The 26059-nt window shown below is 40.2% G+C and overlaps 1 protein-coding gene, 1 long non-coding RNA gene and 1 pseudogene across 2 annotated transcripts in view; 2 read left to right on the top strand and 1 right to left on the bottom strand.

The window, feature by feature from the left end:
- The window catches only part of LOC124100413 (zinc finger protein 420-like), a 38837-nt gene extending 29426 nt beyond the window's left edge, over window positions 1–9411 (top strand). The window contains exon 4 of the mRNA XM_046455927.2: window positions 5952–9411. Coding sequence (XP_046311883.1) covers window positions 5952–8248 — 2297 coding nt within the window. The 3' untranslated portion in view covers window positions 8249–9411. The remainder of the gene's footprint in view (window positions 1–5951) is intronic.
- On the top strand, window positions 280–5942 carry LOC124100397 (ribosome maturation protein SBDS-like; annotated as a pseudogene).
- Window positions 9412–11086: 1675 nt separating the features above from the next.
- LOC124100417 (uncharacterized) overlaps window positions 11087–26059 on the bottom strand; it is a 32984-nt gene continuing 18011 nt past the window's right edge. Inside the window, exon 4 of the long non-coding RNA XR_009227939.1 lies at window positions 11087–15553. This is a non-coding gene — a long non-coding RNA (uncharacterized LOC124100417). The remainder of the gene's footprint in view (window positions 15554–26059) is intronic.

The raw sequence follows: 26059 nt of genomic DNA, 5'->3' as shown, positions 1-26059 counted from the left end.
TTTCAGATTCTGTCATTCAAGAAAAAGGCTCAGGCTGTTTTCGTTACAGAGAAGAAACTATTAATGCCATTGTTTTTAGTCCTTATTCTTGCCTTTTCTTGAGGTGATATATACCCTTCAGGTTTACAGTAATTCAGTGATATGGAATGATGTGAGCTACACATCAAAGTCCAATTTCTCCCCTTTATGGTACCAAAATAGAATATCTGTTTTCACAGGGAGAATCCCAACAAATAGACATTACATTTTCCAATGAACACATTTCATTGTATCTAAGCCATGTTTGGGCACCTTCCTATGGAGCAGAGGTGGGTAAAAATTCATGAAGCAGAGGACACAGTTGAGAGGTCCAAAGGTCATGGAGGTAGCCAAACTTCCAAATGTTGGGGGAGAAGTCATGCCACATAAATGGTTTTCCAGGAGCTTAGGTTTGTTTCTCTTGCTATCCTACAAGGACAGGTTTTGCCCTATGTTTAGCATGCTTTCGACTTCTTTAGTCTCTTCCTCCTGTGGGGATGCCCCAATATATTGAAATAAGCAGCCCAAACACTCCCCTTTGCTTGTGAGGGTCAGTGTGATCCGACAGCATTTTCTTTATTTGGGGCATCTCTCAGAAATCTGGATACCTCTAGGTGAGGCATTGTAATTTATTAGTTTCATAAAGCAGTTTCTCTAATATCACATATATATTTATTCATTGAAATTTTCCTATCAGATTTTATTATAAATACTTACAATGAATTTTTTGTGGAATTTTTTTCTGACATAAAATGAATGTCAGTGATTCACAGTGGCTGCTCATTTTGGGTATATGGTCAAGGTGAATTTTGTAGTTATATAAAAGGTTTGTAAAATAATACAACCATGGTTATTCAGAATTTTGTTGGCTAAATTTTCCTTTTCTTTCTTATTTTCTGTGTTTCATTTTCCAGGGTAAGTTTCACATTGTAGTATAGCTTTTTCCTCACATCAGTTAATGATGTTTTTATTTTTTTAACCTACATTTTATGATTCAATGGCAATTTATAATATTTCACAAATTAGGGCAATGTAAGATGAAGTTAAGATAAGCCTTATCCTTGCTTCCATTGCCAATAAATTATATTTGCCTCTATTTTTTTATTTTTTGCTTTTATTGCCAATAAAATCATATTTGAGATAAAATGTACCTCATAAATTTTTCTTTTAAAGCATGTTTGGCATATGAAAATTATTGCCACTCCAGTTTCTGGTCATTCTTACATATTTTTGTCTTCACCTTGCGTCCTTAGATTTTTAATCTCCTGTGGACTGCATATATTATTTTTTATTTTTGTAAGTTTCCTTTGCTTCTTTTCTGTTTCTTCCTTTTCTTCTGACTTTAACTTGTGGTTCACTCATTTTTATGGTGACATTCTTTTGATTCCTCTTTCACTTTCCTTCATTCTATGAACATTTTAAAATTTATTTTGGCATTTATAAAATCATTTTAAGCTTACATTACATTTTAAACTGGCAACAAGGTCGTTACTGTTGTGCGCTTGGGGTAGTTGGAGGTGGGGCCCTTGGCTGTGAGGCACAGAATCCTGGTTCCCAGGCCGCCACACCCACCATCTCCACGCCATCTGCCTGACCAGCCCAGCGGTGGTTTGCATGAAGTGCTTGGGCAAGTGCTCAGAGATTGCTTGCTACAAGAACAAGCTTGCTTGTGTGTTCACATGGTACTTTCTCACCTGCCCTCCTCAGGGAAACAGACCTAGATGATGTCCTGCAAACCCACCCTGTGTTTGTAATTGTTTGTTAAGGTCAGGTTGCAAAGGAGGAGGATCTCATCAGTCCACGTGGAACAGATGCCCAACCTGAAATCTGTAAGCAGATTTTGACTAAAGGAGAGGTTCAGGTATCAGATAAAGAAGGCACCATACAGCTTCAGCAGATGTTCAGGGATATTTCAACCATTGTGGCGGACAGGTGTGTCAACCCAGAAACAAAAGACCATACACCGTTGTCCTTGTTGGGAGAGCCATGAAGGACATCCACTATTCAGTCAAACCCAACAAGAGTACAACACATCGGGCTTTGGAAGGGATAAGGCAGCTGAAGGAGAAAACGAAGATGGAAGGTGGTCATATGAGGCCTGGGTTCTTTCCTCCAGTGAATGAAGGGAAGAAGCTGAAGGAGAGTGCAGGCCCTTGGTCAAGGTTATAGAAAGTGAAAACTACAGCCAGCAGCTAGAAATTGTGTGTAGGGCTGACCAAGGCTGCTTCCGAGAAATTGCTAATAAAAAAGGAAACAAAAGGCAAAGGTGCGTTGGAAGTACTCAGTTTGAGAGAGGAGAAATTTGAATGACACTCATCAGTCTCTTGGCTATTAAAAAAAAAAACAAACAAACACAAAACCACTAAACCAAATGTTTTTCTTTCTGATGACACTGTTTAATTTCAGTGATTTGCCAAAAAAATAAAAAAATAAATAAAAAGGCATAATTTGACATTTTCTGACTTATACATAGAAAGACTTCCTACATGAGTATAATGTGGGAATGATTTTGTTTTAATTTTAAATTGGTGTTCTAAACAAAAACAAAAACTCAAAAGAATGAAGTCCAGAGGGTCATTTTGCTGCTGTCTTATACCTTTATAACTTTCCAAAATGAAAGCTACTTGAGACAACTCTTCTGGCTAAAAAGTTAAGTTTTGTACATTGTATAGGTAAGATTATTTTGGGGAATGTCATTATGAAAAAAAGGAGTGTTTACCTGTCTTGTTTCTCTATGATTCAGTGTTTGGGGAACTATATTGTCAGTCAAGCTGGGATGATTTATTTCTAATTCTTAAAGTTACAATATATATCAGTATAGCTAAAATTATATGTAATCAATAAAACTACTATTTATATTAAAAAACAAAAAAGCAAACTGACAATAAATTTTCTTCAATTTCATAACAAAAGTCAGTATATTTATTTATCCTTTGAACATTGTTATTAATGGCAGTTTTATTTATACTGCATACCCATTAAAAGGTTTATGATAACTTTTATGTTTTTCTCTTTCAAATTCTGTTGAAAAAAGTGAGTGCTTTATGCCCAGTCATTCCAGTAAAATTGAATTCTGTATTGCTATATGGGTTTTCCTTGCCAGGAGAACTTTAAAATTTCATAAAAGTTCTATTGCTGTGCACATATATTTCATTTTTCAATATTAGGGGTGCACTTTACTATATTTTGAAGGACAGGTCAGTAGCTATGAAGTTTGGATAAATTTATATATTTTTAAAGTCTTTGTTTTCTTATTTTTTGAAGGTTAGTATTTTGGGTTGCAGTGTTCTTAGTTGGTAATTCTGTTTTTGATGTTTTGGACACTATTACCCAGTTCCTTTTTGAGTTGAAAGGCTTCAACTAAGAAATTGACTTATAATCATATTCAAGTGCCTTTCTCAGTGGCACATCTTTTTCTTTTGGGGTTCTCAAGATTCTCTCTTTGTGAATATTGAAAAATTGAGTAAAATGTGCTTTGAGTCTTTGTGTGTGTGTGTGTGTGTGTGTGTGTGTTTCCTACTTGGGAGATAATGAGCTTCTTGAATTTTGTTATCCTATTTATTGCTCATTTCACCACATCTCCGACTTTTTATCACCACTGGAGACTTTCTTTTCCCCTGCCCTTTTTCTCAGGCCTTTTTGCTTTTTGTTTTTCATATCTCCCTTAGTCGCTGGGGCTGGCCTCAAACTCGGGATCCTCCTGGCTCAGACTCCCAAGTGGCTAGGATTATAGCTTTGCACAACCACCCCTGACTGAACACTATTACTTAATACTTTCTGCAAGTACATAACTTTTGCTTATTTCTACTAATGATTTTGGTCTGTGTTTTATTCAACATTCTGTGTTCTGGTATAATTCACTAAATTTATTTCAAATGGTTATTTAGCTTCTTTGGGTAATTCACAACTCTTACTTTCCTGATGTTTAATGCCTAGTGTTTTATTTGATTCTTGGATTAAGTCAAGTGCCCCCTTTTCTTTGTGTACTTATTATATTTTATTCGTCCATTTAAAAAAGAGTCTCTAGTAGATTAATTTTCATTTTGTAAAACAATAGGAAATTAGTAAAGAATTGAGAAATAGGCAAGCACGGTTCTGCATTCTGGTAACTTCAGGTAATTTGGACAATGTTCAAGAGAATTTTATGTTTGAGATGTGTTACACCATGTCTCAAACCATTTTAAAAGGGCTTATTTTATAAATCAGTGGTATAACAACTTTGGGCTTAATCTTAAGCATCACACATAAAAAATTAAAAGTAGCATGACCCTGTGATCCAGAAATGCACATTTTAAAGAAGTATCCAAGGGATATTAAACAAGCACATGGAAGAGATATCTCCACTACCATTTCATTGGAAGCATTGTTCACAGTAGTCAAGACAAGGACTCAAAGTTTTTGCCTATCAGTGATTGAGTGAGTAAACGATATGATATTTCTAATCAACAAAGTAACAATAGAAAAGAGATATCCTGACACTTAAAGTGACATGAGATGAATATGTAGAACTGGGCATTATGTGAAATAGACACAGTAATTTGCAGCCTCATTTGACTCAATGTGAACTTAGAAGTGCAGAGAGTAAAAGGTTTACCTGCTATTGTGCTTTGGGGAGTGTTGTTCAGTCTGCAAAATATTATTGTAATGGACATAAAGTTAAGAGATCCATTGTTCTCATGGTGAGTGTAATGTATTATATCTTTGTTTTTGCAGAGGGGTACCCAGTATTGAAACTAGAAGCACTGAAAAACTGAAAAACATCCCCAGTTCTTTTTTACTTTTTATTTTGAGACAGGGTCTTGCTAAGTTACTTATGGTCTCACTAAGTTGCTGAGATGGTTTTGAATTTGGAATCCTCCTGCCTCAGCCTTCCAACGTGTGGGGATTCCAGGCTTGTCCCACTGCACTGGCTAATGTATTATATTCTTGGTGAATGCTAATAGAAATGAATGCAATGTTTTCTTAGCACTGATAATATAATGTGATAATTATATAAAATAATGCATTTATTAATTAGCTAGACTTAGTCATTTCTCCACTTATTTAAATTTTAAAATACCATGATATGGGCTGGGGATGTGGCTCAAGTGGTAGCGTGCTCGCCTGGCATGCGTGCGGCCTGGGTTTGATCCCCAGCACCACATACAAACAAAGATGTTGTGTCCACCAAAAACTAAAAAATAAATATTAAAAATTCTTTAAAAAAATACCATGATATACTTAGTAAATACATACAATTGATTTTGCCAATTAAATGATTCAGTAAATAACCAAAATTATAAAAATGAAAGACAAGTCATTTGTATTGACTGCCATGTGTTTAACTTTGTTCTGGTAATACTGATATAGGCTGTGTGGGTGGGTGCATGCATGGATGTGTATATTTTTTCCATTAAAAAGATTTATCCATATTTCTCCATATGGACCCTATGCTCTTTAGCCCTATTGAATATCTGTGTTATTGTCATCCAAATTCCATCTCTTATATCCGGGTCTTTGTCGTGGTAGACAGAAAATGATTTTCAGACAGTCTCTAAAAAAGCCAGAAATGTTCATGTTTCACATTTCCCTTTTTTTTATTGAGAAATGAAGGGAGTTGGTAGATTTTCCCCAATTGTACGATAACGTATTCTGGAGTAGGAAGGCCTGTAGTGGATAAAAGTAACATGCATTCCTTTTCTATGGTATATATATGGTCCTTAATTATATGCTCATCTTGAATACTGTAAATTCTCAGATGTTTTTGTTAATTCTCACAAAGTAATTTTGTCTGTCCGTTATTCTTTCACTCACATATATTTGGAGTAAGGATGGCTTTCAGTGTACTTGTCTGCCACCCTGCTGATGTCCCAACTGCAATGACTTCATGTTATATTTACAAAGTTTATTCCCAATGCAATATGTAAAATAATTGTCATTTTTATTTATTTCAGCCATGACCTCTCATCATACCCAGAAAATTTCACCAGAGCCTGGCATAGAAAATTTATTTAAAAAAGTGATACAGAGAAGATGTGGAAATTGTGACCTTGACTTTTTACAACAAAAGAAAGTATGGGACATTGCAGGTGAGAATGAAGGTCAGAAATCATACTATAAAGAACAAGACCAATTAGTAGTGACTGTCCATAATGAAAATTCTACTGTCAACAGAACTCAAGAACATTTAATAGCTCAAGAAAGTATTCAATTTATAACTAAAGGCCAAGTTTCTAAAAGTGATCACTTAGAAAATTTCATTGGAAACCATCCATTACTCTGCAATGAACAAAGAATGTCTTCTTGTGCCCAAACATACATCTATAAGGATTGTGGAGAGGCCCCTGTTTACTCATTACTGCTTAATCTAAATTCAGATATAAATTTCAGGAAAGTGTGCAACACACATAATGAAACAAGCAACACCTTTAGTCAGGTCTCTACTGTAAGCAATTACCAATGTGCTTCTGTTAAAGAAAACAATTGTGAATGTAGCAAAACACAGAAGAACTCTGGCTCTGGTTGCAATATGAGAGAACATCAGCTTGGTCATTGTGCACAGAACCCTTACAGAGATGATGAATGTGGGAATGTCTTTCCTCAGTGCTCAAAGCTGATGAGCCATCCAAGTACTCAGGGCCAAGAGGCGCCTTGCAAATGTGAGGAATGTGAGAGAGCTTCTAACCCAGCTGCTAGCCTTCCTCAATACAGTGGAGCACATCCTGGAAGGGAGCCCCCCAAATTTAAGGAGTGTGTCCAAGCAAGGAGTTGCTCACCCCTTTCTAAACACCACAGGTACCATAGCAGTGACCAACACTACAAATTTAAAGAATGTGGCACAACTTTTAGTCAAGAACCATCCCCTGGTAAGCACCATAGAATTCATACTGGAGAGAAACCCTACAAATGTGAAGAATGTGGCAAATCCTTTAAAAATTGTTCGAACTTTTCTAAACACCTCAGATGCCATAGCAATGAGGAAACCTACAAATGTAAAGAATGTGGAAAAGTTTTTAAGAAGTTTTCAACTCTTACTCAACACAAAAGAATTCATACAGGAGAGAAGCCCCACAAGTGTGAAGAATGTGGCAAAGTTCTTACTCGAAGAGCATACCTTACACAACACCAGAGAATTCACACAGGAGAGAAGCCCTACAAGTGTGAAACATGTGGCAAAGCTTTTAATCAAAGATCACACCTTACTCAACACCAGAGACTTCATACTGGAAAGCATCCCTACAAATGTGAAGAATGTGGGAAAGGTTTTAATCAAACCTCAGACCTTACTGAACACCAGAGGATTCATACAGGAGAGAAGCCCTACAAATGTGAAGAATGTGGGAAATGTTTTACTCGAAGAGGTTACCTTCCTCAGCACCAGAGATTTCATAGTAAAGAGAAGCCCTACAAATGTGAAAAATGTGGCAAAGGTTTTAGTCAAAGAGCTTGCCTTACTCAACACCAGAGAATTCATACAGGAGAGAAGCCCTACAAATGTGAAGAATGTGGGAAAGGTTTTAATCAAAGCTCAAACCTTACAAAACACCAGAGAATTCATACAGGAGAGAAACCCTACAAATGTGAAGAATGTGGCAAAGGTTTTACTCGAAGAGCATGCCTTACTCAACACCAGAGAATTCATACCGGAAAGCATCCCTACAAATGTGAAGAATGTGGGAAAGGTTTTAATCTAACCTCAGACCTTACCCAACACCAGAGAATTCATACAGGGGAGAAGCCCTACAAATGTGAAGAATGTGGCAAATGTTTTACTCGAAGAGGTTACCTTCCTCAGCACCAGAGATTTCATACTAAAGAGAAGCCCTACAAATGTGAACAATGTGGGAAAGGCTTTAATCAAACCTCAGACCTTACTAAACACCAGAGAATTCATACAGGAGAGAAGCCCTACAAATGTGAAGAATGTGGGAAGTGTTTTACTCAAACACAAAATCTTACTGAACACCAGAGAATTCATACAGGGGAGAAGCCCTACAAATGTGAACAGTGTTGGAAAGGTTTTACTCGAAGAACACATCTTACTCGACACCAGAGAATTCATAATGGAGAGAAGCCCTACAAATATAAGGAATCTAACAAAGCTTTTAAGGATCCTTTGTCCTTTACTAAACACCAGAGTGTTCATGCAGGAGAGAATGGAAGTCCCAACCATAGCACCCCAGAGCACCTGCTGGCTTTCCTGCACATGCTACAAGTGCCCAGAGCCCTGGATTGCCACGCATTTCAGTAGCAACTAACCCCACACCAGCCACCTTTCCATGTGGGCAGTTTTGCAGGGCTGCTGACCCACAGGGAGGGAAGATTATTTTTTCCTTTCTTTCTTTCTTGGTGAGGACATTTGATTTTCTTTCTTTCTGTCCATCTAAATTTCTTTCTGTCAGCATTGCTGCCTTCCTTTTTTCCATGTTTCCCTCCCTCCCATCACTTTCCCTCTTCTACTGTCTTGTCTTTATATTTTTTCTTCTCTTAAATGTAAGTCCTCTGTGGATGAATGTAAAAATCATTCATCTCCCTAGCCGTCCTCCTGCAAGATTCCATATGCCCCTGATGAGTGTGTTCCTGTCACCTTCCTGCTCATTTATTATCTGCACTGAGTTTGTACACCAGGTTGAGAGTTTATCTCTATCTCCTGCTTCCCTCTTGAAGTAGGAAAAAAGGCTGACTTCAAGAGGCTGCTAAATATAATATTTCCTGTTTGTACTTTTGTGTGTGTGTGTGTGTGGCCAGGCCCAATCTCACAATCTCTGAATTAAATAGGGTAAAAGGTAGAATTGCCCATGGCACAAAGATTCTTTTTTTATTTTCTAGCACTTCTTTGCTGCCTGAGGGACTTTCTGCAGATATACCTTCCTTGTGTCCAGGAAAAGCTGAGCAACAGTGTAACCTGATACAACTCCCAGCCGAGCCTAGGAACCTTTCCTCAACACATGAGCCGAAACACATAAACTACAGTCACCAGAAAGAGAACAGTATTGCCTTATTTTCATGATTCCCAGTTTTACTAATAATGCTGATTAGTTGCCAAAGAAAATCATTCCTTAGGCCTTAAGCCTTGCAGAATAATTCCTTTAGGACAAGGTACTGCCACTCCCTGACAGACCTCCAATAGGATACAGAGCCATCCCAAACCCGACATTGAACTTGGATAATTGGAATGTGGACTGTGTTTCCCTCTGAGTCAATAAAACACATGAAGAGGGCTGGGGATGGAGCTCAGGGACAGAGTGCCTGTGGGTTTAAGGCCTAGCATTATAAACAAGACCAGTCACCTTCCTTCATACTGGAAGGAAGAAAAGGAGAAGAGTGGAAAATACATTCTAGGACTTGATATACACTCCCAGACATAAAATAGTGTGAGACCTAAGCTGGCACTGAATTAAACATTAAAAGCGACCTTGACTCTGTGTGTCTTGATGGCTCACCTGTAGAAATAAAACAAATTCCCAACCAGGTCTAACTCCCAGGCCTTTACAAAGGGCGCAGAGGAGATTTCTGTCCCCACTGAATTTGCAGCCCCTGCAATGAGGCCTTTAGAAGAAGGAGCTCAGGAGGGAAGAGAAACACCCACTGGCAGCATGGGCTTTGCACCCTTGGAACTGGGGTGGACAGCAGTGTTTGCTCTCCAGGGGAGATGGAATGACTGGCCTTTGTCACTCCCACCCTCCCTGAGACAATGATTGCAGAACACTCACAGCTGGTGAAGAAACCCAGGGTGCCCTGGAGAATGGTGGTGTACTATGGAGAATTAGATAAAGTGTTGCCTTCTCTGCCTGTAGCACTTCTCACTGTGCAGGAATTGGACAGGCGTAGCCCAGACACCTCCCCAGCAACGTGGGGACATACTTCGGAAAAGGAGGGCTTTGCACACTAGTTTCTTATCCCATGTGCTCCAGGAAAATGTAAGGCTGGTGCAGTATGCACCTGAGGAGGCAGCAGGAACTTCTGATGAGCTGACAGAGCCATCATCCCTCAGGGAAGGAGCAGCCCCAGTGGGTGACAGTTCTTGGTACACTGACTGGTTCAGCAGAGGCCGTGGGACCAGTGGACTCCCATTGCTACACAGCCCTCCATGGACACCTTAGGACGTGTTGGAGGCATAGGGCAGAGCAGCCAGTCGGCTGTTCCATGCCTTATGTGCTAGAAATAGTGGGGTCCTGGGTGCCCCAGGAGACCAAAAAAACACTCTAATCAAGTCTGTCACCAGGGCAAGAATTTTACTTCCATGCACATAATTTTTATATGTCCATTCCTTTTAAGGTTTTTTTTTTTTTTTTTTTTTGCGAGGGGCAGGAAAATGATGATTTAAAAGGTTAACAAGATTCATTTGACTGGAACTGGACTGTTCCTGACTTAATTTCTGGGAGACCCAGAGGCAGGTCTCCTCTCCCTGGAGGCCTCAATGCTGAGTGACCTCCAGGGAGCCAGAAGGTGTCTCCCTGGCCTGCCCATCAGCTCATTTGAGGATCAGATGCTCCTTGGAGACTACAATGGACACTAGGCTTGATGGTCATCAAGTGGCCTCACTGTGGTGCCCTGAGGCGGCATAGTCGCAGCATAGACCTCTTCAACAGTCATTTTAATCAGGAGGGAGGATGGCCAAATTCAGGGTGGCCAAGCAGAAGAGATCCTCGGGGAAGCTGTATATGAGCAGAGAGATGAGGCACTGTGCTTACCAGGCTGGATTAGGGTGATATTTAATAATGAAAAGTGACAGCATTGGGAAGGGGAGGGGCAATGGAGATGGCTGGCTGAATTCTGTGTGAGGACCCCGCCTGTGCATTGGGGGCCTGACCTGCCCGCTAGGCTCGGCAGGGGCCCACAGTGAGCTGCACCAGCCAGGGATCCTGCTGTTCAATCAGGAGCTCGTCCCTCACCTCTAGGCGCCATCATGAAGCCACAGGGAACTAGACACGGACAGTAAGGACTTGGACAGTAAGAGAAGAAGCCGACCAAGAGATCAGCAAACAGAGTTCTTGTCCTTTCCCAGCTACCGGGGCCACCGCGAGAGACCGGCCACTCGCACGGCAGGCCCAGGAGCTGCGGGGCAACCTCGTGGGGAGCCAGGGCAGGAGGCTTCCTGATGCAGAAAAGCCTGCTCTGGACCCGGGGCATCGTGGCAGAGATCCCAGGAAGACAGGAGAGCGGGGAAGCAGGGCAAGTGCCCTTCCAGACGCCCACCTGCCCCGTGGGAGCAGTGTCCCTGCACTGTCACGGAGACAGAGGGAGGATTTCACCAAGAAGGTGACCCGCTGCAGGGTTGGGCGTGGATGGGACAGTGGGCTCTAGAGGTTCCACCGAGGCCTGGGCGGGGGCAGCGGGTCAGGCCAGCCCTGCAGCCCAGCCCATGCTCTCAGAGCCAAACACAGGGCTGGGGAGCAGCTCAGAGGTGAGGCCCCCGGGTCAACCCACGCCGGAGGGGGCGGCAGGAAGATTGCCAGACCCTCTCCTGCCATTGGGGCGGCAGTGACTAAAGAATGAACAGCAATAAGACCAGCTCTGAGGAGGGGGCAGAATGTGGGCGTTTGAAAACACAGAAATGCAGGTAAATTAAAAACTAAAACAACTCTCATGGCTGCCTCTGGGGAGTCGAGGAGGGGAGGAAACAGGAAAGAAGGGAAGCAGATCAATGATTTTTTTAATGCACTTTTAGCCATCATCGGAGTTTAAAAACTATATGCATATGTTACTTTGATTAAGAACAAATTTAAAATTTCTGAATAATGTGAATATCACTTTTAACATTTATATAAGATCATATCAAGAATACATGATTAAGACCACCTCGGTTTCTTGGCTAGTCCCTTGTGATATTTGTTTCATTTAACCATCTCATATCCTCATAAGCTCCTAAAATGCAGAGACTGTTCTACCTAGAATGTGGTTTATTGCTAACATTATAACATGAAATATAATGTTAATACAATTTAAAAAATCACACTTGGAGAAGAACACACAGTAAAAGTGCTTGTTGCTCTCAGAGCGCCCAGCAGAAGGGGACAGTGTGCACAGATGCCCACACAAAGTCACTTGAAAGAGCCTGGCCAAGGCAGGGGGAAGGGCAGAACAAGGGCCAGTGGGCCTTCAGAGGGTTATGGGTGGGAAACTTGTGGCACCAGGGAGGCATTCTCACTGGGAAATGTTTTTTACATTTTTCTTTTTTTTTTTTTGGTGCTATGGATTGAACCCAGGGGCACATTACTACTGAGTCACATTCTCAGTTCTTATTTTTTGCTTTTAGACAGAGTTTCACTGAGTTTCTTAGGTCCCTGATACGTTGCTGAGGGTAGTCTTGAACTTGTAATTCTCTTGCCTCAGCCTCCCCCAGCCACTAGCATTACAGCTGTGCATCATCTCTGGCCTCTGACATGTAAGTTGAATGTACTGGGTTAATAGATGTCTGGGTTCTTTTGTGTAGCTATATGAAAATACCTGAGACTAGGTAATTTATAACAACAGAAGTTAGTTTTCTCACAGTTCTGGAGGTTGGAGTGTCCAAGTTCAAGGTGTTGGCAGAGCTGGTATCTGTTGAGCATTGGTCTCTCCCTCTGAGAGGGTGCCTGTTGCTGTGTTCTCCATGGTGATGTGAACACTGTCCTCCCGTGGCAGAGGGGTGGCAGGGCACAGGGAAGGGGCCTACACTGCTTTCTTAATTCCCTTATGGATTAGGGTGCTGATCCATTCATGAGGCTCCACATCCCAGAAGTCCCACTTTTAATACCACCTTGGGGCACTAAATTTCAAAACATGAATTTTAGATGAAGTTCACACCACAGATTGGGGAAAAAGGTTAAATGGGAGGGACATCATGAGGTCATAGTTAAACCACCCCCATGATAAGCACAAACACTCAGAAACAGACAATGGCCAAATGGAAGTCCATTATAGGCCAGCCTCAGGCTCTCAGTAGTCATGGAATCAATAAAGAGAAACGAAGTCAGGTTCCCATCAGCTGAAGAGTGGGCAGGTGAGATGTGGCAGGTCCTTGCAATGGAGTAGTACTGGGCAAGGACATCATGTACTGCTCCATGCTGCTACTGGAGGAACGGCATAGACATTATGCAAAGGGAAAAAAGTCCATGAAAGACTGTTGGTGTTGAGATGCCATTTACAGGAAGAGTTCCCAGCAGGCAGATCTGTAGAGACGGAGCAGGGGAGTGGCTGCCAGGGCCTACAGGCAGGAGGGTGAATGGGGAGTGACAGGTAAAGGGAAGGGGTGCCTGTGGTTCCTGCCGCTGTTTGTAGTAGGAGAAAAAGTTGAATTGAAGGAAGGACTGGTTTCTTTATAGGAGCCAAGGGGCACACCTGTAATCCCAGAGACTCGGGAGGCTGGGGCAGGAGGATCACAGTTCAAAGACAAGCTCAGGAACTTAATGAGACCTAGTCTCAAAAAAAATTTTATTTTTTAAAAAAGCATGAGGATGTAGTTATTAAGTGCCTCTGGGTTAATCCCTGGTACCACAAGAGGGTGTGGTGGAAGCAGGTAGTCATGATCTAGAGAAATCTGTCTCCCTAGGAGGCACACTGCTGAAGTCAGGAAGTGACTTCTGGGCACCATCAGAAGCATCTGGTCTGTTAAGACCTCAGCCAGAGCTGGGTGCAGAGAATGTGCATTTGACCCCAGAACCCACCAAACCTCAGAAAGGTCACCAGATGCAGCTAGTTCCTGACTTCTGTTTTCCAGGCTTACAGTGGTACAAACTGTCCCCACACAACCACTGGTGCTTGCTTTTAGGTCAGTGTTTAGCACTGTGCATAATGTAGTCAGCACTTTGTGGGCTGGGGAGAGGCTCAGTGGTAGAGTTCACTTAGTGCTGCAGTCTGGCTGGGCACAAATCACGAGCCACTGAAGCAGGAACAAACTTTTATTTCTGAACTCCGACAGCACGCTCCACACATGCTCCCCGGGAACTCCTCCCGAATGCCACATGGCTCCTGCAGGAACCAGCAGCCAGAAATATCCTCCGGAAATTCCTCCTCCTGCACTTCCCCAACTAATGGGAACTCTCCGGGAATTCCCGGGAATCCCCACGAGAACTCCAAAGTAGCGTGAGAATTGCAAACTAGCAGCTGAGGCAGATACTAATGCCTCGCCTGTCAATCAATACTATTGGCAAAATGCCAGGGGCCATTCCAACTCAGCTGTGGCTTTCAGCATCTCCCCCCTTCTGTTTAATTAAACAACAAGCATTGTGGCTTAGGGACCATGCCTGTTAGGTTGTCCAATACAACATATGGTCCTTACCCGTCATCGGATGAGCTGACCTCTAGGTGTCAGCCTCCTGTCTTAGGTTGGTACCACTGCAATTGGATCATATCCGTCACTGACTAGTGGTCCAGCATACAGCCATACTTGTGGATAGGCCTTTGCGCCAGTGTGGGGGGGTGAGGTTCTTTGCCTCACCTCTGTTGGCCCCCAAATTTGGCCTTGGTGCCAGTGGGGGGGTGAGGTTCTTTGCCTCACCTCTGTTGGCCCCCAAGTTTCAGACCATCACTAGCAGAAGGGAGGAGGATACAGAAATGCCACGACACTAAGCCAATTGATGGCTCCTTTGAAAAATTGTACCACTGGTGACACCATCAGCAAAGATACTCCAGCAGTACCACAGTTCGCTGCACCAACAGATAGTTCACAATGCATACAAGTGATACACAGTCCAGGCAATTTCTGCAAGCAGTTCAAAGCAGAGGAATCTATCAATATGCCCATTTCCTCCCAAAGTAAATCGACTCCTTGATTGAACATTACTTGTTGAGTTATTATTCATTGATGCATCAGTTTATACAGTTTACTGTGATAGCTATCAAAGAGGTTGTAGTTTGGTTTTATCTTTGTCTTCACCGGCACTAGGATGAAGATAGGAATTCTGGGAATGATGGCTAAAAAAAAATTATGTAACATTCTAACAGGCACTAAGAAAACAATTTTCTGAAAAATTTACATTATCCTGAACAGAATTATTAAATATAATGAAAAGGAAAGGTGAAAGTAAACAAACAGATCTGTAAACCTCCTTATTTGTTCACATATTAAAACAATCCTCAATAGCTGTTTACCCAATTTAAATTAAACCATTTAAATCATGTGAATAAAAAAATTTGGATCCAATTTTTCATGAGTATTCCTCATATATGATATATGGACATACGCACATACAGACATACAACACAAAACACAAGTGTGCACACAAACATACAACACATAAGACCATAGTAAAGGCCTTGTAGCTTTACACAGGTGAAATCTCCGTTGCAATGTTTAAAAACTCCACAGTCAAAAAATAAAACTGATCAGAAAAACATTAACCTAGGTCTGTATGAGCTCAAGAAATAAAATAGAACTTTATGATGTGGGAAAAGGCAATAATAAAATAGATATTTAAAAAAATCCTGGTTAATCACTGTCGCAGATGTAAGAATAGCCAAGCTGGAGCTCTGGATATCAGCTGTTATGGATTTGAGTCAAATCATCTTCTTTTTGGTCTATAGAAATCGCTTTGGTTAGTCTCTCTGGAATCCAAATCGGCTGCTGTTCTCCCTGTGGAAACACACAAACAGAACCCTGACTCCAGACAATCACTGGTGAGGACCTTTCCATTGTCCTGTTAGAATATCCTTCCAAAGTACCTTAGGCTTATGTACATTTTTTGGACACATATGCCTTTCCGCAGCACTAAGCCCTGATGAATCCAAATTTAAAAAGTTTAGAGTAAAAAGGGTTATTTTAAGTTTATCTTTGGGGGATATGTACCCCTTCCCAATTCCCTCTTTTTGCTTTAATAAGTATATTTTAATAGTTTGATGAGCTCTTTCAACTATGCCTTGTCCCTGTGGATTGTATGGGATTCCTGTTATGTGAGTAATACCAAATGATGAGCAAAATTGTTTAAAAGAGGTAGAGGTATAGCCAGGACCATTATCTGTTTTAACTGTTTTGGAACGCCCACAGTGGCAAAATTTTGTAAGCAATGAGCTATAACATCTTTAGTTTTTTCTCCGGCATGAAGGGAGCCCATCAAAAATCTGGAAGAAGTATCAACTGTAACATGCAAATATTTTAATTTTCCAAATTCTGGCAAGTGTGTGACATCCATCTGCCAAATATGGTTAGGTATCAATCCTCTAGGATTGACTCCAAGATTAACTTGTGGTTAAAAAGGTCATACAATTTTGATATTGTTTTATTATTTGTCTAGCTTGTTCCTTAGTTATTTTAAAATGCTTTTGTAAAGTATTAGCATTGACATGGAACCTTTTATGAAAATTTGTTGCTTCTTCTAGTGTAGAGAAAATATGTATGTCATGTGTAGTTTTATCTGCTAAATCGTTGCCTAAACTAAGGGCTCCAGGCAATTCTGTATGTGCTCTGATATGTCCTATAAAGAATAGATCTTTTCTGTCCCAGATTAAACTCTGTATAGTGGAAAACAAAGAGAAAACAGTAGAGGAAGGGGAAATCCTAACAGCATCTTCAAGGGATACTATAGCATTAACTATATACTGACTATCAGAAAATAAATTAAATACAGAATCTTTAAACATCACAAAAGCTTGTAAAACTGCATTAAGCTCTACCTTTTGAGCTGATTGGGTACTAAAAATGTAAAAGTTTGAACAGGGGTAACTACTGCTGCTGTACCATTATTTGACCTATCAGTGAATACATTTTGAGCATTCATGATAGGGGTTTTTCTTGTCATTTTTGGAAAAACTACAGGATGCGAAGACCAAAAAGACAACAAAGGATTAGATGGTAAGTGATTATCAAATGAAACATTAGATTTAAACATGATTATTGCCCAAGTATTTAACTCATTAGCTAACTCATCAATTTGATCCATAGTATATGGAGTAATAATTTTATTGGGAGAAATTCCAAACACTCCCTTTGCTGCTTTTATTCCTTTGAGTATTAATTGTCCTACAGCCTCAGGATACCTAGTAAGAATAGTGTTAGGAGAATAAGATAAATGTATCCACAGTAATGGACCTTCTTGCCAAAATACTCCTGTAGGAATATTTTTTGTTGGTATTACAATAAATAATAAAGGCAAACTTATATCAATTCTATCCAAATGCATATTTTCCATATATGTTTCAATAATTTGGATCTGATGGACCTTTTAGGATATCAAATAAAGGTCCCAACTCTCCTGTTGGTATGCCTAGATAAGGCCTTATCCAATTTATGTCTCCTAATAACTTTTGAAAGTCGATAAGTGATTTGAGTTGATCCACTCGTATTTGAATTTGTGGTGGACGGACCAAGGCAAATTTTAAGCTCTTCCCTTATAAATATGAAAAGCAAAATACATATATTCAATATACAATAGCACAGAGTAAATATTTTCACTCCCATTTATGAGGGAGAAATAGGGGCATAGAAATAAGGAACAGAACCAAAGGAATATGAAAATTTAGCTAGAAAAACAAGTTCTGTAGCTCCATGTCTCGCAGCTGGGGAACATGGCATTGCGATGTTCTGTCCAAAGGGTTTGTGTAGCTCTGTGCCTGTGACCTGGTTTGCTGAAGCCCACAAGGCCTTTCTTTTGACTTGCTTTGGCTTGATTCTTGCAGCTGTCTTCAGAATGTGTCCAAATTTACTGGCATCTCTTATATTTGGGGAGTCTCTGTTGCAGATTTGGCTTTATTTTCACAACTTCATGCATCACCTTCTCAGGGAAGACTTCAAGGACTCCAAAGTTGCTATACTTTGGCTGACCTCCCAGTTTTTCCTTTGAAATCTCAATGGAAGCCTCAATGACTCTCTGACCCTCGCATCCTGCATTCCTGAATAACTAGCACCGTGTGGCTGATGCCAAGGACTGCCAGCCTCCTGTGCAGTAGCCAGGCCTCCTGGGATCATGACTGTAGCAGCCTCTGAGTGTCTGTGTGGCTGAGCTTTGTGAAAAAATTTCTAGTTACTCCTGTGAAAGTAGGATGCCGTCATGATCTTTTTTTTTTTTTTATTAGCTACACATGACATTACAATGATCTTGGCAATTCATACATTTGAATCAAATGGGGTATAATTTCTCATTTTTCTGAGTGTACAGGTTGCAGAATCACATTGGTCATACAGTCACCTATATACATACAGCAATCATAATGTCTATTTTATTCTGCTGCCCTTCCTATCCTCCCTTCCCTCCCCTCCCCTCCCATCCCTTCTCTCTATCCAATCTAATATGACACACTTTTTTTTTCTTTTTCTCCTCACAACATCGTACATGTATTCTGTATAACGATGAGGGTCTCCTTCCAACTTCTATGCAATTCCCCTTCTCCCTCCTTTCCCCTCCCACTTCTCTTCCCTATTTAGTGGTAATCTTCTTCTCATGCTCTTCCTCCCTATCCCATTTTGAGTCACCCCCGTTATATCAGAGAAGACATTTAGCATTTGTTTTTTAGGGATTGGCTAACTTCACTTAGCATAATCTGCTCTAATGCCATCCATTTCCCTACAAATGCCATGATCTTGTTATTTTTTAATGCTGAGTAATATTCCATTGTGTATAAATGCCACATTTTTTAATCCATTCATCTATTGAAGGACATCTAGGTTGGTTCCACAGTCTAGCTATTGTGAATTGTGCTGCTATAAACTTTTGATGTGGCTGTGTCCTTGTAGTATGCTCTTTTTAGGTCTTTTGGGTATAGTCTGAGAAGGGGAATAGCTGGGTCAAATGGTGGTTCCATTCCCATATTTCCAAGGAATCTCCATACTGCTTTTCAAATTGGCCGCACCAATTTGCAGTCTCATCAGCAATGTATGAGTGTACCTCTTTCCCCGCATCCTCGCCAGCACTTATTGTTGTTTGATTTCATAATGGCTGCCATTCTTATTGGAGTGATATGGTATCTTAGAGTAGTTTTAATTTGCATTTCTCTGATTGCTAGAGATGGTGAGCATTTTTTCATATATTTGTGGATTGATTGTATATCCTCTTCTGAGAAGTGTCTGTTCAGGTCCTTGGCCCATCTGTTGATTGGGTTATTTGTTTTTTTGTTGTTTAACTTTTTGAGTTCTTTGTATACTCTAGAGATTATAGCTCTATCTGATGTTTGAGGGGTAAAAATTTGTTCCCAGGATGTAGGCTCCCTATTCACCTCACATATTATTTCTCTTGCTGAGAAAAAAACTTTTTAATTTGGATTCGTCCCATTTGTTGATTCTTGTTTTTAACTCTTATGCTATAGGTGTCTTATTAAGAAATTTGGGGCCTGCCCCCACGTGATGAAGATTATGGCCAATATTATCTTCTATTAGATGCAGAGTCTCTGGTTTGATTCCTAGCTCCTTGATCCACTTTGAGTTGACTTTTGTGCATGGTGAGAGAAAAGGATTCAATTTAATTTTGTTGCATATGGATTTCCAGTTCTCCCAGCACCATTTGTTGAAGATGCTATCTTTCTCCATTGCCTGCTTTTAACACCTTTGTCTAATATAAGGTAATTGTAATTTTGTGGATTTGTCTCTGTGTCCTCTATTCTGTACCATTGGTCTACCAGCCTGTTTTGGTGCCAGTACCATGCTGTTTTTATTACTATTGCTCTATAGTATAGTTTAAAATCTGGAATCACGATACCACCAATTTCACTCTTCCTGCTTAGAATTACTTTAGCTATTCTGGGTCTCTTATTTTTCCAGATTAATTTCATGATTGCTTTTTCTATTTCTGCAAGGAATGTCATTGGAATTTTGATGGGAATTGCATTGAATCTGTAAAGTGCTTTTGGTTATATGGCCATCTTAATAATATTAATTCTACCAATCCATGAGCAAGGTAAATCCTTCCATCTTCTAAGGTGTTCTTCTATTTCTTTCTTCAGGGTTCTATAGTTTTCATTGTATAGATCTTTCACCTCTTTTGTTAAGTTGATTCTCAGGCATTTTATTTTATTTTTTTAGGATATTGTGAATGGAGTAGTTATCCTCATTTCCATTTCAGAGAATTTGTCACTGATATACAGGAATGCCTTTGATTTATTGGTATTGATTCTATATCCTGCCACTTTGCTGAATTCATTTACTACTTCTAGAAGTTTCTTGGTTGAACTTTTTGGGTTTGCTAGGTATAGGATCATGTCCTTGGCAACTAGTGCTAATTTAAGTTCTTCTTTTCCTATATTTATGCCTTTAATTTCTTTCGTCTGTCTAATTGCTCTTGCTAGTGTTTCAAGAACTATGTTGAATAGAAGTGGTGAGAGAGAGCATCCCTGTCTTGTTACAGATTTTAAAGGGAATACTTTCAATTTTTCTCCATTTAGAATGATGCTGGCCTGAGGCTTAGCATATATAGCTTTTACCATGTTGAGGTAATTTCCTGTTATCCCTAGTTTTTCTAGTGTTTTGAACATAAAGGGATGCTGTATTTTGTCGAATGATTTTTCTGCATCTATTGAGATGATCATATGGTTCTTATTTGAGAAGGATCCATGTGCTTCTGAGAAAAAAGTGTATCCACTTGATGTTGGGTGGTGTATTCTATATATGTCAATTAAGTCTAAGTTATTAATTGTATTATTGAGCTCTATAGTTTCTTTATTCAACTTTTGTTTGGAAGATCTGTCCAGTGGTGAGAGAGGTGTGTTAAAATCTGCCATGATTATTGTGTTGTGGTCTATTTGACTCTTGAACTTGAGAAGAGTTTGTTTGATGAATGTAGCTGCACCATTGTTTGGGGCATATATATTAATGATCGTTAAGTCTTGTTGGTGTATGGTTCCCTTGAGCAGTATGTAGTGTTCTTGTTTATCCCTTTTGATTAACTTTGGCTTGAAGTCTATTTTATTTGATATGAGTATGGACACCCCTGCTAGCTTCTGAGGTCCATGTGAGTGGTATGATTTTTCCTAATCTTTCACCTTTAGTCTGTGTATGTCTTTTCCTATCAGATGAGTCTCCTGTAGGCAGCATATTGTTGGATCTTTTTTTAAAATCCAGTCTACTAGCCTATGTCTTTTCATTAGTGCATTTAAGCCATTAACATTTAGGGTTACTATTGAGATATGGTTTGTACTTCCAGCCATATTTGTTTATTTTTGTTACTAAATATTATTTGTTTTTTTTCTTTGATTAGTTTTTCCTTTACTGTACTACTCCCACTGTTGATTTTCATTGTTATTTTTCATTTCCTCTTCCTGTAATGTTTTGCCAAGGATGTTTTGAAGTGCTGGTTTTCTAGCTGCAAATTCTTTTCACTTTTGTTTATTGTGGAAGGTTTTTATTTCTTCTTCAGTCCTGAAGCTTAATTTCGCTGGATACACGATTCTTGGTTGGAACACATTTTCTTTTAGTGTTTGAAATATGTTGTTCCAGGATCTTCTAGCTTTCAGTCTGTGTTGAAAGATCAGCTGTTATCCTGATTTGTTTACTCCTAAATGTAATCTGCTTCCTTTCTCTTGTGGCTTTTAAGATTCTCTCCTTATTCTGTATGTTGGGCATCTTCATTATAATGTGTCTTGGTGTGGATCTCTTATGATTTTGCACATTCGGTGTCCTGTAGGCTTCTAGGATTTGGATTTCTGTTTCATTCTTCAAGTCTGGGAAGTTTTCTAGTATTATTTCATTGAACAGCTGCTCATTCCTTTGGTTTGGACCTCGATACCCTCCTGTATCCCAATAACTCTTAAGTTTGGTCTCTTTATGTTATCCCATATTTCTTGGATGTTCAGCTCATGGTTTCTTAACAGTCTCGCTGAGCTGTCTATGTTCTTTTCAAGTTGAAATACTTTGTCTTAGTTGTCTGATGTTCTATCTTCTAAGTGTTCTACTCTTCTGGTAATACTCTCATTTGAGTTTTTAATTTGGTTTATTGTTTCCTTCATTTCCAGGATTTCTGTTTGTTTGTTTTTTTATAACCTCCATCTCCTTATAGAGTTGATCTTTTGCTTCTTGGATTTGTTTATGTAATTCATTGTCAAAGTGATCTTTCATTGTCTGATTTTGCTGTCTAATGTCTTCCTTGAGACTCCAGATCATCTGAAGCATGTGTATCCTGAACTCTTTATCTGACATTCCATCTGCTGCAGATATTACCTCTTCTAATGTTGAATTGACCTGCATTGTTTGTGGTCCTTTCTTTCCTTGTCTTTTCATACTGTTCATGTTTCTTTCCAGCTTTGTGAAACTGTTGTGTTAATGATTTTCCCCTTATATATTTATATTGCTCTTTATAACTCCAAAATCTCTCTTTTGTGGAGAAGGACAATGTTATCAGTTCCTAGTATCAATAGTACATCATCTAAGCACAAGTTTTCATTATTAATACATTTATAGTTAGACTCTAAGTCTACAGATATTGGCTTCAATTATTATTTAAAAATATAGTCATTAGTTTCATAAAAGGCATACCATTTCTGGTGGCATATAGAAAACTGAATTTCAGACGTGGGATGTTATGCTTAGGGGGAGAGGAGTGAGGGTATGAGGTTAATATAACTTAGCAATTTTGGAGAACTCTAACCAATAGATGCGTAATTTATGGAAGAATGTATACATTCAACCTCCTATCTGTATTTAGAAAGTTACCCTACGTATGGATAGTAAAATTTAGGGGGTTGAAAGTGGGATAGAGGGAGTAAGAATGAAGAAAAAAATAACAAGGAAGAAAAGAGAAAAAAGAGAGAGGGAAAAAGAAAATAAGAAAGAAAAAAGAAAAAGAAAGAAAAAAAGGGGAGGTGGGGCATATGCAATTCCTCTACATTATATTATTCTGGTGATTCAGTTGTTAAAGTCCTATGTCATGCACATTTCTTGGTTTTGCATATGGAGGCTGTAAGAGAGAGAGAAGAAAAGAAAGCAAAAAAAAAAAAAAAAAAAAAAGTCTCTCAGAACTCTGTTTTCCTTTCTTCCAGTAGGTGGCGTTGTCTATTCCTAGCTTGAGCCTCTGTGGTCAGGGTGGTGGATGTAGCCAGTGTGAAAGGACTTGAGCTTCCAACTGTAGCCTCCCTACTCTAGTCTCTGAGATGGAAACCAGGTGCCTGTACAGTTGTTGTTTTGTGTTGATAGCTACACTCCCCAAAAGCTTGTGGGAAAAATTTTGAGTTATCGTAGCTAAGGGTGGGGGAGTTGGAAACTGGGTACCTGGATCAGCCGCAGAACCGTGCTGGTAGCCACGCCACCAGTTGATGGGTTTTAAGGGTTGATGGGTTTCCTCCAGTCTGGCTCTGGCAGGGCTGTGCTTCCTCTTCTGGTCTCCCATGGTCTTTTATTGCCGCAGTCCGGCTGGGCAAAGTAACCGGGAAGTGACAAGCAACTTTAAGGTTGAAGTGGGAACTGCTTTATTACGGAACAACAGTGGTATGTATACCTAACTGATTACACACAGCTTGACTCAATTAGTATCATCCAGATACAGCAATCTGTCAATAGGGAATTCTCACCATCTTAATGGCTCGGTGGTGTTGCCTCACAAACCACTCCTCCTGGAAAACTGCCAGGTGCCATCTTGACTTGATCGCAGCCCTCAACATTTTATTAAGGATTTTTTTTTTACACCCTTGAGCTAGAGATAGGTGTTGTCTCCCACAATTACTGAGATGCCCTCAAGCCTTTTTTCCTATTGTCTCTTTAAAGTGTTTTGCATGTCTTTAGTGCTTGTGATCTGCAACAATCACACCTTCCTTAGCCCCAGTTTTACTTCTACTTTTTTGGGGGCATACTACAAGTTTTTCAAACCTTTATGCTCTGCTTTCTTTTGATTCTCATAATAATCTTGGCAAAAAGCCTCCAGCAATATCTGTGACATTACCTGAATGCTGTGCTACCTTGAAATTTTACCCACCAGATTAATTAGTATATCACCTTTAAATTCAGCCTCACAAACTGTCTGAGGACATGGGCAAGATTTAGATAATTTCTTTCCCAGAATATGACAGGTATTGTAAGACTGGAAGACGCCGCACCACACGACACAGATCACCAAAGAGGTTCCACTTTATTACCAAAGGATGTGTGTTTATATAGGTCTAAGGAGAGGTAGCAGGGCTGAGGTAGATAACAGGTCGCCGGTTTATTGGCAAGCTCTTCCATATGTCAGTTCCGGAGCCCAAGAAGTTAATTCTTATTGGGGCTAAGGCTTCCCACCAGCAGGATTTGAACATTGGCACCGGCGGGAACGTTTCACGCCAGTGAAAGAGACAAAGAGGAGAAAGAGGGTCGTTAGACGCCATGTTGGGGTTTTTCTCTGGGGTGCTGCTGCTGTTATATGTTTTCCCAACAGGTATGGCATCTAGTCCAGTTTCCAATAGGGCCCTTCTCCTCTGAAACTTCATGGATCCAATCCTCACTGCTCACAATTTTATTGACATTCTGGCTTTCCTATCTCCCATTGGAGTTGCCCACTAAGCTGTGCTCATAGCATCCTAAAGCTTTCCAGATTGTATCTCTAAACTTTTCAAAATTTCTCCCCCTGCAAGCCAGGTCCAAAAGCTTTTGAACCACATGGGCACATTAGTCACAGCAATGACTCCATTCCTGGTACCAATTTTAATTTTAGCCAATTTTTGCATTGGTGTGACCGGTACACCTGACAAGTACAAATCAGAGGAGAAAAGTTTATTTTGGCTCATGGTTTCAGAGCTCTGTCCACAGTTGGCCACCACCATGGCTCTGGGCCAGAGGTGAGGCAGAACACTGTGGTGGAAGGGCATCAAGAGGAAATCAGCTCAGGACACTTCAGCCAGGAAGAGGGAGGAGAGAAGAAAAGTGCTCTCTTCTCCAGGGACTAAATGTAAGTCCCAAAGGCCTCCCCCAGTCAACTCCTTGTTCCAGCCACTGTCTACCTGCCTGTAATTGCTGTCAAGTTAATTTCTATCATTGAATTAAATCTCTAATTAGGGTCTATTTCTCATCATCTAATCACTTCACCTCTGAACATCCCTGCCTGTCTCACACTCAAGCTCTTGGGGGACACCACATCAAAACCCTAATTATCGGATAGAATAAAAACATTGAGCACTGATGATAGTATATGAAATTGAATGAAAGAAGAGATAAAAGTAAAAAAAGAAAGAAAAAACAGGAAAGAAAGGTGGGGGAAAGAATAAGATAAAACAAGTAGAGAAAAAATGAAGGAGAGAACAGGAACAAAGATGAGAAAGAAGAAAGAAGGCATCAGGGGAGGATCCAATTACTTGGCAAAATATAAAAAAATTAAAACTCTGAAAAAACACAAATTTGGGGAATAATGTAGAAATCAGTTTATGTTGTGCAGCAAATTCAGTAGCAGTCATGAAAAGATTCCATTTTCTCCTTGCAGAGGTTTTGAAGATGGAGAAATTTCTTTCTGGGGTGTTGAGTTCAGACTTTCCTAGCTATGAGGGTGCTTGTGTGGCACAAATGTCACTGTGTTTGCTTGCTATCAGCTCTGACGCATACCATCCAGAGTTATTTTAAAGGAGTCTGTATGCTGATTTCTGTCCCCTGCTTGGAGGAGCACTGTCATCTCAGAGCATAATTTGCCCTCAAAGAGAATTTTTATGCTGACTGGGGACAGGAGTGTAACTCTCGAGGGCTACTTGCCAGCTCTCTCAAATGCAGCCTGAGGACCCAGCATATGGTGCTGCACCTTTTGTTCCCAGAGCCTCAGTCCATGAGCTGGGTGGTGTGTGGAACACACCAGTCCATTTTCCGGGACCTTCTGTTCTCATGGCAGGACATTACAGATTCACTCCTTCCCATCCAACCTGATCCATCCAAGTTCCACCCTGTCAGTCCTTCTCTTCATCACAGAGTTCAGGCCTCCAGCTTCAGATGAAAGCACCCTTCCTCCTTCTCTGCAGAGTTGTAGAGTGGCAGCCATGACACTCGTCACTACACAGAGCTTCTTTCAAGTCTGTAGACAGCCTCACTCCTGTGCCCAGATGGACTCATGACCTGGACATTCACCAATCCAGGGTAAATAAAGCCTAAGTACCTGTTGGGACTTGAGTACTCAAAAAGAAAGTACACGAAGAAGAAGAAAAATACAAACAATAAAAAAATGACAAAAAAGGGAAAAACAAATTAAACTTCAGGGATTTCTGGTCTCCCACTTAA

This window comes from Marmota monax, unplaced genomic scaffold (genome assembly GCF_021218885.2).
Source record: "Marmota monax isolate L192 unplaced genomic scaffold, Marmota_monax_Labrador192_F-V1.1 WCK01_AAM20220418_F8-fsc00238, whole genome shotgun sequence".
In the NCBI taxonomy this organism is placed as follows: domain Eukaryota; kingdom Metazoa; phylum Chordata; class Mammalia; order Rodentia; family Sciuridae; genus Marmota; species Marmota monax.
The sequence above is the reverse complement of the archived record's forward strand: the minus strand, read 5'-3'. Positions and strand labels throughout refer to the sequence as shown.